Source organism: Protobothrops mucrosquamatus, unplaced genomic scaffold (genome assembly GCF_001527695.2).
Source record: "Protobothrops mucrosquamatus isolate PMUCROS unplaced genomic scaffold, P.Mucros_1.0 scaffold3574, whole genome shotgun sequence".
Classification (NCBI taxonomy): Eukaryota; Metazoa; Chordata; class Lepidosauria; order Squamata; family Viperidae; genus Protobothrops; species Protobothrops mucrosquamatus.
In genome coordinates this window covers 68,679-85,008 of record NW_015389539.1, presented here as the reverse complement: position 1 = coordinate 85,008, position 16,330 = coordinate 68,679, and the positions used below count along the sequence as shown (strand labels likewise).

Genomic DNA, 16,330 nt, shown 5'->3' with positions numbered 1-16,330 from the left:
CAAAAAAAAAAAAAAAAGGAAAAAAGTACAGGTAGTCCTCGACTTACAACAGTTCGCTTAGTGACTGTTGAGAAGTTACAATGGCACTGAAAAAAGTGCCCCCCAAGCCACAGCTTAGCAAGAAACCTGCCTGCCTGCCCGGTGGCGCTCTTCCTCCTGTCCGAGGTTTTCATTGTTGTGAGCATTTCTGTTGGGGATTGGCAGCGGGGGTGGGGTGGGGGGGTGTATGGTTTTTATTCCCCCCCGTCTGCTGGGTGGTTGCAGCAGGTTTTGGTCACTTCACATGACCCTGGGACACTGTGACCATCATAAATATGAATCAGTTGCCAAGCATCTGAATGTAAATCACAAGACCCTGGAGATGCTGCAACATTCCAGCTGATCGATGCTTCTTCTGGGCTCAGCAGAAATGCCAGGATCAGTGCTGCTTTCCAGCTTATTGGTGCTTCTTCAGGGCTCAGCAGAAGCACCAGGATCAGCGCCAAGCTCCAGCTGGAGCCTGGCACTGATCCTGGAGCTTCGGCTGAGCCCTGATAGCCCTGCAGCTCCAGCCATCTCTTGCTCAGGCTTATGCGGTGCTGCCACCTGTTCAGCTCATTCCCCTCCCCCGCTACCACTTTTCTAGGATGGTCGCATACCACCTGCCAGGTGCCAATGTACCACAGGTGGTACCCGTACCACTGGTTGAAAAGCCCTGACCTAATGAACTTGTAATAAAGCACTCTTCTGTTTAGGAGGGAAAAAAATCACAACATTAACATAGGCTTCCTCTGTTTGGAGGCATGCATCTTTCCCAGCTTCCCGAGATAATATCAATAATTACACATGAAATCTTTTTCATGTAAAACTGTGCCTTCTTCTTTAGGAAATTGCCAGACATAGATAATTGATCGATCTGGTAAACTGGACAGTTGATCCGTTTAGGGTTATTCTGTGATTTTAGGCAGGGTGTCAACACCCAGCTCGAGAATCCAAATAAAACTCCAGGTTCATTCCGTTTCCAAAAATCTTACTGTTTATTGAATACATTGCTTGGTTATGCCGAAGCAAAACTAACTCTGAGGTCCCAACACCAATTCATAAGCTTAAACAATAATTTTCCCAGCCAAACCCCCAACGTCTTACGTAATCCATATTAACAAGTTCATTTTTTTTTTATGGGAACCGTCTCCTTCAAATCCACATCTGTTCTGGTGTCCTTGACAAGGCTTCGGGCTCCCACCGTCTGCAGCTGAATCAAAGAAGTTTCGTTTCTCCATCTTACCCACTTGAAAGTAACACCTCCCCCCCTCAATCTAAAGGCAGTTGAAACGCAGAGGCACATAGCTGCCAAAGTTTCATCCTTGATCGTGGTGACACACAGACAACAACACCTATGTATACCTTCCTTTTGTGTCCTGATCAATGTACACTTGAGAACCTCATCACAGCACGACAGAACACAATTAACGTTGCTAGTTTCTGGGCATGATCTGTTTAACCAGTACATATTTTAATCTTACATTTTACATTTTGCATTACATAGTGTGCCTTATTTTAATTGTGATGCTTCTGACACGAATAAACAAACAAACCTATATTTGGTTGCCAGGCTGATGTCCTTCCCCCTTCCCTATTCCTCCGTTACAGGTCGTCCTCAACTTATGACCACAATGGAGGCCAAAATTTCTATTGTTAAGTGAGCTTTGCTCCATTGTATGACCTTTCTTGCCATAGTTGTTAAGTGAATCACTGGGGTTGCTAAAGTTGGTAACCCAGTTGTTAAGTGAATCTGGCTTCCCCCTTGACTTTGCTTGTCAGAATTTCGTAAAAGGGGATCAGATGGCCTTGGGACACAGCAACAATCATAAATATGATGTCAGCTCTACAACGAAATTAGCTGAAGCCATTTTCCCTTCATTTTCGGTTGCCATAGACCAGTGATGGCGAACCTTTTAGAGACTGAGTGCCCAAACCGCAACCCAAAACCCACTTATTTATCGCAAAGTGCCAGGGGCGCATCAGCATTGTGGTGCCCTCGGTGGGGCAGGGAGGCGCCTCTGAGTGCCACCTCTTGGCATGCAAAAACCAGGGGTGCAATAATGGGCCACCGTACTGCAAGGCGCAAACACGGCTGCCGCCGCGCCGCAGGGTGCAAGTACAAGGCACTGCACCACGCAAGAACGGGGCAGGGCTAGTGAGTATCACACAGCCACTAGCCCCACCCCATTTGCAGTGCATGCATGCTCGTGGCCCCGTGTGTGCACGCACGCATGTAAAATGCTTCTTCCTCTCTTTTCTTCCAGTCTGCCAATCGACAATGGTTGGTGACCTCTGCTCTACCACCTCTACTCGAGCTTGCTAGTCGGCCGCTTTACCTCCTTTGTGCTGGGCAGGGCTCCTGCTCCGGGCGGTGGTGGCGGCTTGATGGACCTGCTGCTGGTGGCAGTGGCACGCGTGCCAACAGAAGGCTCTGAGTGCCGCCTCTGGCACGTGTGCCATAGGTTCGCCACCACTGCCATAGACAGACTTGGGAGTAGGGAGATGAGAGTTTTATCTTAAGTCATAACAATACATTGTTCTGTGGGAACCAAGGTCATTGCTAGCTGCATTTTGGCGGGTTGTATCTTTCGTTAGAAAGCCCATGCAAGTTGTTAATTGGAGAATGTGATTTATAACGGGTGGGAAGTTTCACTTGTAACTTTGTAACCTTAGTGTGTGGGGCGGTATTTCAGTCTTGGGTTCACTTTTGACCCTGCCGATATTATGTAGCCAAATAAATATGTTCTTTAAGGAAGCTTTTTAGCCTCGGAGTTCTTTTTACTGGTCTCATCTATCGGAACCACGACATACGAAGCAGCTGCCAAGCGTCTGAATTTTGATCACGTGACCACGGGGATGCTGCAAAGGTCGTCACCGTGAAGTCACTTTCCCCAGTGCGGTTGCAACTTTGAACCGTCACTAAATGCACTGTTGTAAGTCGAAGACTACCCGTATTTCCTGAAACCGCCTGCCCCCTAGACAGGTTCCTAACCAGGTGTCCCCCTTCTCTAGGCGTTCCCCGTTGGGTCAAACACCCCTACCAACCATTCAATCAGCAGGCGCTTCACCCTAGTTTTGTGCGCTCGTGTTCAGGGCCGCGTGCGCCTAGCGATATCTTTCCTCCTTCTTTTCTGAAAAAAAAAAACCCAACAAAACAAAACCCGACAAGTGTCGACTGTAATATCACGCGGCATAGTTTGAGTTCCAGTTTTTCTGTCCGACTACAGAACTGAGGCCAAGAGAGCGGGGTATGTAATAGACACCCTGCGTCAGCTGTTTCCTTCTCGCCGGCGGACAAGGGGGCCCATTCATCAAGTCTCCCTTTTATCCTTGGGGGTGAATAAGTAATTATTCAATATCGAGAAGAGCGGCTATTTGGAAGCCTCTGTTTAATGTGGCAGGACGACATAATGAAATCTGCCGTTTCTGGCAACTTGAGAGAGGAATGTAACGATTCCAGCGCGGCCGGTAACTTTATCCACGCGGACGGCTCCGTTTCTTTGGCACGTCCGCCGGCCTTTTATCCCGCTTGGCTGGCAGCTCCTGAAGGGGTTGCATTGACGGCCCGTTCTACCCTGCATTGTCATTTTTAACGCCAGACACGCTCGAGTGGGGACGAGGGGTAATTGGAACCCGCTTTTCCATAGAGCCCAGGCGAGGAGATAGTTGATCCTGACTACTGTAGCATAACGCGCCCGGTGACTTAGCATTTGCTTACGCTGGGTGGGTGGGGTGGGGGAGGATAATCTTACTGATTACAATTAAGAGGATGGAGGGAAGGGGGATTTGGACAGGAGTACTGTGTGTGTCTGCTTCTCCGTGTCAGTGTGACATTTTTTTTTCATGCTGGGAAGATGATGTGGCCTCGCTGTCATTGTCGCCGTTATTATTGGCCTTGTAAGGATCACAGACCAGAGTGAACGCTAGAATCCCGGAGGCGGAAGGAACCATTTAGACCTGGAGATCAACCAGCAGCTCAGGGCAGGAATCGAAATTAAAGCCGGTCTGACAGACGGCTGTCCATCTTCTGCTTTACGACGTTCAGCCAAGGACCCAGCATCTCTCTGGGTTGCTGTGCAGGTTCTAGAATAATAATAATAAGAATAATAATGATAAAGTTGGAAGGGACCTTGGAGGTCATCTAGTCCAACCCCCTGCTCAGGCAGGAAACCCTATACCATTTTGGACAAATGGCTGTCCAGTTTCTTCTTAAAAACTTCCAGTTTTTAGGGTTTTTAGGGTTCTGAGGGTTTTGCTTGATAAAACAAATACAGGAAACCAGAAGTTGCCTTTAAGCTTTACATTTTTATTCAGCTGAACAAAGACGGGCTCCTCTAAAAGAGAGAGGCCCCGAATGACAAGACATCCTTGTATTTATTCTTTCTGATTACATAAGCAACCCACCCAGCAAAGCTGAACACACATAAGATAAAGATTTCACCCAGTAAGTCTGGCGCACTGTAGATAAGAAGGGAGAAAGCAGAAGTAGCTACAAATGTTCCCTTTGGGTATTTCCCTAAAGACATTGTACGTTCCTGGGTGGGTTAGGACATTGGGTGTTTTTCTTGCTGTCCTTTCATGACCCTGCATCCATGACTCTGCAAGTGCCCAAAGACAGCAGGGTCATCTGCAGATATTCACAAGTGATACTTCCTATGCGGTCTCCTAATTCCGGGTCAACAGGGTCACTGAATGTCTATGGAGATTCTCAGTCATCCAGGTCATGGTTGTCCCAGAGGTGCTTTTTTAGGAGGTGACTGGACTTCCTTGGGTTTTTTTTTTTTTTTTGAAGACATTTCACTTCTCATCCAAGAAGCTTCTTCAGCTCGGACTGGATGGTGAGGAACGGAAGGATTTTTATACTCCTTGCAGAAAGCTGGTCATTTGCCTTCTTTTAGAGCAGCGGTTCTCAACCTATGGGTCGTGACCCCATTTGGGGTCGATCGACCATTTCACAGGGGTCGCCAAGCAAGGCCGTCCGCCATTTTTTTTGTCCGCCATTTTTTTCCCCTTTTCCAGCGGGTGCCTTACCTCCCTTGGGCTGGGCCAGCTGGTGGTCGGCCTGCTCCGTCTCTGCCGCTTGCCAGCTACGCCTCGGCCGGCGCAGGGGGCAGAGCCACGCATGTGCGGCGCTCCCGGGCAGGGAAAGTCCTCGACTTACGACCGGTTGGGTAGTCCTCGACTTACGACCGGTTGGGTAGTCCTCGACTTACGACCGGTTTAGTCCTCGACTTACGACCGGTTTAGTCCTCGACTTACGACCGGTTTAGTCCTCGACTTACGACCGGTTGGGGGTCGCGGCATTAAAAAGGTTGAGAACCACTGTTTTAGAGAGTCATTGATGCCACCTGGAGGCTTACCCGTGTCCTCAGGGTCACCTGAGTGACTTTGGGCCAATCACCAGGAGACTGAGAGTTCTAAACCCGTCATAGGCTTGAAAGCCAGTTGGGTGACTTTGGGCCAATCACCAAGAGTCTGAGAGTTCTAGACCCGCCTTAGACATGAAAGCCAACTGGGTGACCTTGGGCCAATCACCAGGAGACTGAGAGCTCTAGCCCCGCCTTAGACATGAAACCTTGGTCCAATCACCAGGAGACAATGAGTTCTAGTCCTGCCTTAGGCATGAAAGCCAGCTGGGTGACTTTGGGTCGGTCACCAAGAGGGTGTGAGTTCTAGTCCCTCCTTAGGCATGAAACCCAGTTGGGTCACCTTGGGCCAGTCACTCTCTCAGCCCAACTCACCTCACAGGGCTGTTGTGAGGAAAAGAGGAGGAAGACGAAGCATTTGATACGTTTGCTGTCTTGAGTGGTTTATAAAAAATAATAACAGTGGAATATAAATCACATAAACAAACTGCACACTCCCAATTGGTCCAGTAGGATTGCAGTGACTGACCCTTCCATCCAGTTTTTGCCAAATTGCCAAATTAGTATCTTTAATGGGATTTTTTCCCCCCCATAGTTACAGCCTCCCACTCCCTGCACCAAGTGTTCTTGCTTCGACCTTGAGCAAAACACCAAAAATGCTGCCGAGGCTAAGAAGGAGAATGGAGGGAAGTTGCCGATCCCCAAAATATTTTTCGGCACCCGAACTCACAAGCAAATAGCTCAGATTGTGAAGGAGCTGCACCGGACTCGCTACTCAAGCGTTCGCATGACCATTCTGTCAAGTAGGGAGTATTCCTGCGTCCATCCACGGGTCTCCCGAGGGAGCAACAAGAATGAAAAGTGCTCAGAGTTGCTGGAAGGAAAAGAGGTGAGTGTGATTTCCGAATAACAGAATTGGAAAGGACCTGGGAGGTCTTCTAGTCCAACCCGCCCGCCTGGCTCGAGCAGGAGACCCTATACGGGTAGTCTCGACCTACGATCACAACTGAGCCCAGGATTTTTGTTGCTAAGTGAGAAATTTGTTCAGTGAGTTTTGCCCCATTTTACGACTTTCCTTGCCATGATTGTTAAGTAAATCACTACAGTGATTCAATTAGTAACCCGGTTGTTAAGCGAATCTGGCTTCCCCATTGACTTTCCTGGTCAGCAGGTCGCAAAAGGGGGTCACTGCAACTGTCATAAATATGAGTCAGTTGCCAAATGCCCGAATTTTGATCCCGTGACCGTGGGGACGCTGCAATGATCATGTGATGAACAGTCCTACGTTACTTTTTTCAGGGCCGTTCTAACTTAGGACAGTCACTAAATGAACGGCTGTAAGTCGAGGACTACCTGCACATGAAGGTTCGTGGCTGTTTTTTTTAAAAAAATAAATAAATTCTCAATTGTCTGTTTCCAGGGCGTGTCTTGTTCTTTTTATCACGGAGCCCATAGGCTGACCGAGCGTCTCTCGATACCGTCGGCAGATAGAAAACATCAGACTTGGGATCTGGAAGAATTGGTGCGCTTGGGAAAGAAACTCCGATCCTGCGCCTACTTTGCCGCTCGCGAGCTAATGGCGTATGCCGAGATTGTGTTCTGTCCATACAACTACCTTTTGGACTCTCAGATAAGAGAAAGCGTAAGTATGAATATCTTTTCCCAGGATTGTCTGGGACGCTACACATTCTGTTCGTGACCTGTTTTCCTTGCTACCTTCTGGGGGGGGGGGGGCTCCATGGTATCCGAAGCAGAACATCCATAACAACAACAACAACAACAACAGTAATAATAATAATAATAAAAATAAAAAAATACAAAGACCTACAAATAGAAATAGAAAGACTGTGGCAAAGGCAAGCAAGGGTGGTACCAATAGTAATAGGCGCCTGGTGTGCAATCCCCAAACTGGAGCACCACTTGAACACCATCATCGGCATTGACAAATTCGCCATTAAATTGCAAAAGGCGGCCTTACTAGGAACTGCTTCCATCCTGCGACGATATCTGTAATACCATCAAACATCCACATCTGCCTATCTCAGGTCCTTGGTAAGGACTCGATAGGTAGATAAAATGCCAAATCCAGTCTGAACATCTGGCTGACTGTGCGATGATCAATAATAATAATAATAATAATAATAATAATAATAATAATAATAATAATAATAATAATAATAATAATAATAATAAATAGAGTTGGAAGGGACTTCGGAGGTCTTCTAGTCCAACCCCCTGCTCAGGCAGGAAACCCTATACCATTTCAGACAGTCCAGTCTCTTCTTAAAAACTTCCAGTCTTGGAGCATTCACAATGTTCCAAATAACATCAACCTTGTTAACTCTCAAGCTTCATCATGTATTCAAGATGGACAGTGATTAATATTTATATGCATTTATATGTAAGGCTGTTGGTTTATACATATGTTGTATATAGCAGGGGTACCCAACCTCCGGTCCATGGACCAGTACTGGGCCAGCAACCGGGCTGCACAAACAAGCAAAGCCCCATCCGTGGGATGCAGGCAGCACACAAAACCACGCACTCTCTAGTCCATGGAAAAAACTTTCTCCACGGAACCGGTCTCTGGTGCCCAAAAGGTTGGGGACATCTGGTATATAGCAAGTTTGTGTGTGTGTTATGTGTGTGTACACTTTTGAGAGCAGGCAACAGAATATTCCTTGGTGTCCGTGAGAACACAGGTAAACCTCCAAATGGCTTTAATGACTCTCTAAAACAGGGGTCTTCAAACTTGGCCCTTTGATGACTTGTGGACTTCAACTCCCAGAACTCCTGGCTGAGGAATTCTGGGAGTTGAAGTCTACAAGTCATCAAAGGGCCAAGTTGGAAGACCCCTGCTCTAAAAGAATGCAGATGACCAGCTGTCTACAAGGAGTATGAATCCTTCCATTCCCCACCATCCCAGTCAGAGCTGAAGAAGCTTCTTGGATGAGAAGCAAAACGTCTTCAAAGAAAAACAAGAAAGTCCAGTTGCCTGCTGAAAAAGCATCTTTGGGACAATTATTAGAAATGTTTTATCCTGGGTTCATCACCCCTTGGTCTGTCTCGCAATTTAGGAGATAAGCCATCAAATAATTCATTCCCTGTCCCTGGATTGTTTACGTCTGCTCCCTCTCCTCTTCCTGTGCCAGTTTCCCCAAAATCTCTCACAAAGAGGAACATTTACTTTATATTAGATCCAATGTGTTGTAAGAGGAAGGAGGGGGGAAAAAAAGTTTGAACTGCCCCGTACAGAGAGTTCTTAGGCAAAAGCAAGCAGATTCTTTGGAGTGTAATACCATAATATAGATAGTTCTCGACTTAAAACCATTTGTTTAGTGACCGAAGTTACAGCGGCAATGGAAAAAATGACCTATGACTCATTTTCACACTTACAACCACTGCAGCGTCCCCACGGTCACGTGGTCAAAATTCGGATGCTTGGCAACTGGTTCATATTTATGACGGTCACAATGTCCCGGGGTCTTGTGATCCACCTGTTGTGACTTTCTGACAAGCAAAGTCAATGGGGTAAGCCAGATTCACTTAATAACTGTGTTACTAACTTGTGGTGGTGGTGCAGTGGTTAGAATGGAATATTGCAAGCAAACTCTGCCCACTGCCAGGAGTTCGATCCTGGCTCAAGGTCGACTCATCCTTCCGTCCTTCCAAGGTTGGTAAAATGAGGACCTAGATTGTTGGGGGCAGGGCATATGCTGACTCTGTAAACTGCTTAGAGAGCAATAAAGCACTGTAAAGCAGTATATAAGTCTATAAGTGCTATTGCTATTACTATTGCAGGCAAACTCTGTTCACTGTCAGGAGTTTGTATTTACGACGGTCGCAGTGGCCCGGAGTCACGTGATCCCCTTTTGCGACTTTCTGACAAGTGAAATCAATGGGGAAACCAGATCCACCTCACAACCGTGTGAATAACTTCAGAGCGGTGATTCACTTAATTGTGGCAAGAAAGGTCATAAAGTGGGGCAAAACCGCTTAAAGCCTGTCTTTTTTAACAACAGAAATTGTGGTTATAAGTTGAGGATTACCCGTAACATTGGTAGCCCACGAATTACAAGCACAATTGAGGTCTGAATTTCCCTTGTGAAGCAAGGAGATTTTTAAATGAGTTGTACCCATTTTTATGACCTCTATGGCCATGGTTCCTAAGTGAATCAGGGCAGTTGTTAAGTGAATCACGTGGCCTTTAAACGCGTGTGGATTTTCTCATTGCCTTTGCTTGCTGGAAACCAGCTGAGAAGCGGTGAATGCTCCAACACTGGAAGTTTTTAAGAAGAAACTGGACAGCCATTTGTTCGAAATGCTATAAGGTTTCCTGCCTGAGCAGGGGGTTGGACTAGATAACCTCCAAGCTCCCTTCCACCTTTATCATTATTATTATTATTATATACCGCTTCACTGTGCCCTCTCTAAGCGATTTACAGAGTCAGCCTCTGTAACCCAACAATCTGGGTCCTCATTTTACTGACCTCAGAAGGATGGAAGGCCGAGTCAGCCTTGGACTGGTCAGGATCGAACTCCTGGCAGTGGGCAGAGTTTTTGCCTGAATGCTGCATTTTAATCATTGCATCACCATGACAAGGAAGGAAGGAAGGAAGGAAAGGGAGAGAGGGAGAGAAAGAAGGGAAGGAAGCAATAGCAACAGCACCTAGACTTATATACCGCTTCACAGTGCCCTCTCTAACCAGTTTACAGAATCAGCCTCTTGCCCTCAACAATCTGAGTCCTCATTTTACCGACCTCGGAAGGATGGAGGCCTGAGTCAACCTCGGGCCAGTGACAATTGAACTGCTGAACTGCAGGCAGCCGGCAGTCAGCAGAAGTAGCCTGCAGTACTGCATTCTAACCACTGCGCCACCACGGCTTAGTTGTAAATGACGGTCACACGACCCCAGGCTATTGCACCCGTTGTAAATACACGTTGGATGCCAAGCAATCAAATTTTGAAGAACGGTTGCTGGAATTGGGCATGTCCAGTTTAATGAAGAGAAGGACGAGGGGGGACACGATAGCAGTCTTCCACTATCTCAGGGGCTGCCCCAAAGAAGAGGGAGTCAAGCTCTTCTCCAAAGCACCTGAAGGCAGGAAAAGAAGCAACGGATGGACACTAATCAAGGAGAGAAGCAACCTGGAATTAAGGTGAAAATTCCCGACAGTGAGGACAATTAACCAGTAGAACAACCTGCCTCCAGAAGCGGTGAATGCTCCAACACTGGAAGATTTTAAGAAGAGACCGGACAGCCATTTGTCTGAAATGGTATAGGGTTTCCTGCCTGAGCAGGGGGTTGGACTAGATGACCTCCAAGGTCCCTTCCAACTTTATTATTATTATTATTATTATTATTATTATTATTATTATTATTATTATTATTATGGATCATCGCACAGTCAGCCAGATGTTCAGACAGGATTTGGCATTTTTGTCCACCTATCGAGTCCTTCTCAAGGATCTGGGATAGGCAGATGTGGATGTTTGATGGTATTACAGATCTCGTCGCAGGATGGAAGCAGTTCCTAGTAAGGCCGCCTTTTGCAATTGACTGATGGCGAATTTGTCAATGCCAATGGTGTTCAAGTGGTGCTCCAGTTGTTTTGGGATTGCACCCAAGGTGCCTATTATTATTATTATTATTATTATTATTATTATTATTATTATTATTATTATTATTATTATTATTATTATTTCCAAATAAAAAGAAGGCTGCTTTTGCTAATTGATAAACTAATTGATTTCAATTTTTGCAGATGGAAATTGAGCTGAAAGGTCAGGTGCTGATTTTAGACGAAGCTCATAATATTGAGGACTGTGCACGGGAGTCGGCCAGCTATAACGTGACGGAGGAACAGCTCATATTGGCACGAGAGGAGCTGGACGCGATGGTGAACAACCACATTAGGTCGAACGACCACGAGCCTTTGCGTGCTGTGTGCTACAGTCTGACAAAGTAAGTGAAGAGCACTTAGCAGTGGAGTGAAAATGAGCTTCGGGAGTTTGAGGTGGAAATGATTGTGTTACTTGGTGGTCATCTAAATTTGTTTAGTAAATGAATTCTATTCTATTCCATTCCATTCTATTCCATTCCATTCCATTCCATTCTATTCTTCCTGATTCTACTCTACTCTACTCTACTCTAGTCTACTCTATTGTTATTATTTCATTCTATTCTGTTCCTTCTACTCTACTCTACTCTACTCTACTCTACTCTACTCTACTCTACTCTACTCTACTTTATTATTTCATTCTATTCTATTCTATTCTATTCTATTCTATTCTATTCTATTCTATTCTATTCTATTCTATTCTATTCTATTCCATTCCATTCCATTCCATTCCATTCTTATTATTTCATTCTATTCCATTCTACTCTATTCTATAAAATTTGCCTGTTTTGCAGTTGGTTAAGGGTTGCCTGCAGTCAGCTGATCCAGAGCGGTTATGAGACCTCAAGCAAAGTCTGGAGCGGAAGTCAAATGGTGGCCATTTTGCATGAAATGGGAATTACAGTGGCCTTATTTCCCCTTTTACAGGTAGGAATTTTTAACGATACATGAAAATCAGTTTGAAGATGCCATCTTCAAAACTGTTTTGGAACTCAATGGTAAAAACAGCCTACAGGTAGTCCTCAACTTTCAATAGTTCGTTTAGTGACTGTTCAAAGTTGCAACGGCACTGAAAAATGTGACTTATGACCGTTTTTCATAGTTACGACCTTTGCAGCATCCCCATGATCACGTGATCAAAATTCAGACGCCTGGCAGCTGGTTCATATTTATGACCGTTGCTGTGATCCCCTTTTGTGACCGTCTGACAAGCAAAGTCAATGGGGGAAGCCAGATTCACATAACTTGTGAAATGCAATGATTCACTTAACAACTGTGGCAAGAAAAGTCATAAAATGGGGCAAAACTCACTTAACAAATGTCTCACTTAACAACATTAAATTTTGGGCTCAATTGTGATCTTAGGTCGAGGACTACCTGTATTAACATTCATCTGGCTAAAACAAATTTGCACAATATTCTTAAATTGTTTGGATTTTGCTCTGTAGAAACCTAGTAATCAATTCATTAATTAAATACTAATAGAAGTGCCTATTTGTAGCTCAGGGTTTATTTTATTCATGTATCTTATTTCTGTGTATCCCGCCTTTATTGGTTTTTTTTTCACAAGTAACTCAAGGCGGCTGACATATCTAATACTCCTTCTTCCTATTTTCCTCACAACAACCCTGTGAGGTGAGGTGAGGTGAGGTGAGGGGAGAGAGAGAGAGAGAGAGAGAGAGAGAGAGAGAGGAGCAGGAGGAAGAGGAAGAGGAGGACTGTGGAGTCCTTGGTGCTCTCTGAGCTTGGTTGTTTTCTTGCACATGTTTCATGACCCAACTAGGTTACATCATCAGTGCTAGAAGGGAGTAGGGCAGTGATGGCGAACCTTTTAGAGACCGAGTGCCCAAACTGCAACCCATAACCCACTTATGTATTGTCAGTGCCGGGTGGGTGTGGCCCATTGGGTGGGCGTGACCCATTGGGTGGGCATGGCCCATTGGGTGGGCGTGGCTTCGGTGGTAACGGCAGACTGGGTGGGACTAAAAAGTTCAATCAATCAATTCCAACTTTGCGAGATCTTTTTTTTTCCCGCGAGAAGTTGAAATTGATTGATTGAGCCTCGGCGGAGGCCTAAAGCGAAAAGGTTTTATAAAACCCAGCTGAAGGCCTAGGACTGGGGTGAGGGCGCGCGTGCCCACAGAGAGGGCTCTGCATGCCACCTGTGGCACGCGTGCCATAGGTTCGCCACCACGGGAGTAGGGTTTACTCTCTGTCGATATACTAGCAACCAGCCCTGTCAGTATTGGTGGGACTGGTCTTCAAAACGTTTGGCGGGCCTTTCTTAATGCATATTGTTGCGATTCTTGTTCTTTTGAATGCAGTGGAAACAGAGGAGCCCCATCCCCGTGGAATAATTATGCAGGCTCTTTAAAGTCCCTCCTTAACCGTTTTGCTCTTTCCTAGAAACATCTTCACACTGTGCTTGAAAAGGAAGAAAAGTTTTCTGGGTTAGACCAACCGGTTTCCATTCCAGTTATAAGTCCTTCGACTCAATTTATCCTAAAAGGTCTCTTTATGGTCATCCACTATCTTTTCAAAGAAAACCACAGGTCAGTAAAGGTTTCACTGCCCTTCTTTTTTCTCCAGTTTCTACCAATTGCGGTCCTCCTAATTCAATACGTTTCAGGGATTTGTCTACATTTTCAGTTTGCTTCTCCTTAGATTTGCCGACGATTACCGAATTGCCCTGCAGCAAACTTTCATCTGGATGAATGAAAACCCACCTGAGATTCTGGATAAAGACGGTTTCTTGGCCCGTCCTCGGAAAAGATCACGACGTAAAACGGCCGTAAACAGACTCAACTTCTGGTGCTTGAATCCAGCTGTGGTAAGCTGTTTTGTTGTTGTTTTTAGTTGTGAAGTCGTGTCCGACACATCGCGACCCCATGGACGACGTTTCTCCAGGTCTTCCTGTCCTCTACCATCTTCTGGAGTCCATTGAAGCTCACGCCTCCTGCTTCAGTGACTCCATCCAGCCACCTCCTTCTCTGTCGTCCCCTTCTTCTCTTGCCCTCCATCTTTCCCAGCATCAGGCTCTTCTCCAGTGAGTCCTTCCTCCTCATTAGGTGGCCAAAGTACTTGAGTTTCAACTTCAGGATCTGGCCTTCTAAAGAGCAGTCAGGGCTGATCGCCTCTAGGACTGACCAGTTTGATCACCTTGCAGTCCAGGGGACTCGCAGGAGTCTTCTCCAGCACCATAGTTCAAAGGCCTCAATTCTTTGGCGCTCGGCTTTTCTTATGGTCCAACTTTCACAGTACAGATAATTGAACAAACTTTGTTGCATTACATTCTTGATTAAATTATCTTTCCATTGATATATAATTTTATGGTACTACTGCCCAAAAAAGTGGTGTTATTAGCCATCAAACCTCAAAAATACACTTTTCCCAAAAGGTTTCCACAATTTTGGCCACTACTGTAGGTAACGCCAGTGCAACCCTTCATGAGAGGCAAGGTTGCCTCCTCGCGAATAGTCTCGCTGATCCACATTGTGCCTGCCTCCTTTCTGCTCAACGTGACCTTGGAACAGGAGGAGGTGTGAACTCCACCTCCTCCTCATTGAAAAGGGTGGGGGGCACCTGCTCCATCAGGTTAGCATTCTCTGAACCCCGATCCTAAGCAGTATTCGGCTGCGCGCTTTCCTCTGCCGACTCAAACTCACCCTCCTCCTCTGAACTCGCCTCCAGAGAAGGTCCAGGGCAGGATAATAATAATAATAATAATAATAATAATAATAATAATAATAATAATAGTAGTAGTAGTAGTAGTAGTAGTAGTAGTAGTAGTAGTAGTAGTAGTAGTAGTAAAGTTGGAAGGGACCTTGAAGGTCATCTAGTCCAACCCCCTGCTCATATACCATTTCGGACCCTATACCATTTCGGACAAATGGCTGTCCAGTCTCTTCTTAAAAACTTCCAGTGTTGGAGCATTCACCGCTTCTGGAGGCAGGTTGTTCCCCTGGTTAACTGTTCTCACTGTCAGCAAGTTTCTCCTTAGTTCTAGGTTGCTTCTCTCCTTGGTTAGTTTCCACCCATTGCATGACACTGCCCAGCGTTTCAACCACTCAAACCACATTATTAACCTAACAAATGCAGATGATTTGCTTATTGACTATGGCAAAACAGGTTGTAAAATTGGCTGTGACTGACGTAAAAACTGCCTTGCTTAACAACGAAAATTCCGCTCTCAACTGTAGTAAATCGAGGACTGCCTTGTAGGGACGTTTTGGGGATTTAAGGATCTGCACTTGAAAGCAACAAACGTGGAAATGTTTTGTGTGTTTATTTTCTGTAGGCCTTCTCCAATTTAAGCAGTGTGGTCAGATCCATCGTTTTAACCTCGGGAACGCTTTCTCCAATGGATTCCTTTTCATCCGAGCTCGGGGTGAACTTCTCCATTCAGCTTGAAGCGAACCATGTCATTAGAAATTCACAGGTAAGATCCCTTCATTCAGCAGCCGATACATTCTGAGGTTCATTCACTCAGTGTGCTGCAGCTGCCAAAAAAAGGCAACACAGTGCTAGGCTGCATTAACAGAGGGATAGAATCAAGATCACGTGAAGTGTTAATACCACTTTACAATGCCTTGGAATACTGCATCCAGTTTTGGTCACCACGATGTAAAAAAGATGTTGAAACTCTAGAACAGTGGTTCTCAATCTTTTTAATGCCGCGACCCCAACCGGTCGTACGTCAAGGACTAAACCGGTCGTAAGTCGAGGACTAAACCAGTCGTAAGTCGAGGACTAACCCGGTTGTAAGTCGAGGACTACCCAACCGGTCGTAAGTCGAGGACTTTCCCTGCCCGGGAGCGCCACGCATCCGTGGTTCAGCCCCCTGCGCCGGCCGAGGCATAGCTGGCAAGCGGCAGAAACGGAGCAGGCTGACCACCAGCTGGCCCAGCCCAAGGGAGGTAAGGCACCCGCCGGAAAAGGAGGAAAAAATGGCAGACAGCCTTGCTTGGCGACCCCCGTGAAATGGTCGATCGACCCCAAATGGGGTCCCGATCCACAGGTTGAGAACCACTGCTCTAGAAAGAGTGCAGAGAAGAGCAACAAAGATGATCAGGGGACTGGAGGCTAAAACATATAAGGAACGGTTGCTGGAATTGGGTATGTGTAGTTTAACGAAGAGAAGGACGAGGGGGGACAGGATAGCAGTCTTCCAATATCTCAGGGGCTGCCCCAAAGAAGAGGGAGTCAAGCTATTCTCCAAAGCGCCTGAAGGCAGGACAAGAAGCAACGGATGGAAACTAATCAAGGAGAGAAGCAACCTAGAACTAAGGAGAAACTTCCTGACAGTTAGAACAATTAACCAG

General features: G+C 46.0%; 1 protein-coding gene across 1 annotated transcript in view; it reads left to right on the top strand.

Annotated features, from left to right (window-relative positions):
* Window positions 1-16,330, top strand: part of BRIP1 (BRCA1 interacting protein C-terminal helicase 1) — a 97,606-nt gene that overhangs the window by 23,893 nt on the left and 57,383 nt on the right. The window contains exons 7-13 of the mRNA XM_029286404.1: window positions 5,989-6,276; window positions 6,808-7,029; window positions 11,154-11,353; window positions 11,804-11,936; window positions 13,416-13,561; window positions 13,674-13,839; window positions 15,307-15,447. Of these exons, the coding sequence (XP_029142237.1) occupies window positions 5,989-6,276; window positions 6,808-7,029; window positions 11,154-11,353; window positions 11,804-11,936; window positions 13,416-13,561; window positions 13,674-13,839; window positions 15,307-15,447 (1,296 nt within the window). The remainder of the gene's footprint in view (window positions 1-5,988; window positions 6,277-6,807; window positions 7,030-11,153; window positions 11,354-11,803; window positions 11,937-13,415; window positions 13,562-13,673; window positions 13,840-15,306; window positions 15,448-16,330) is intronic.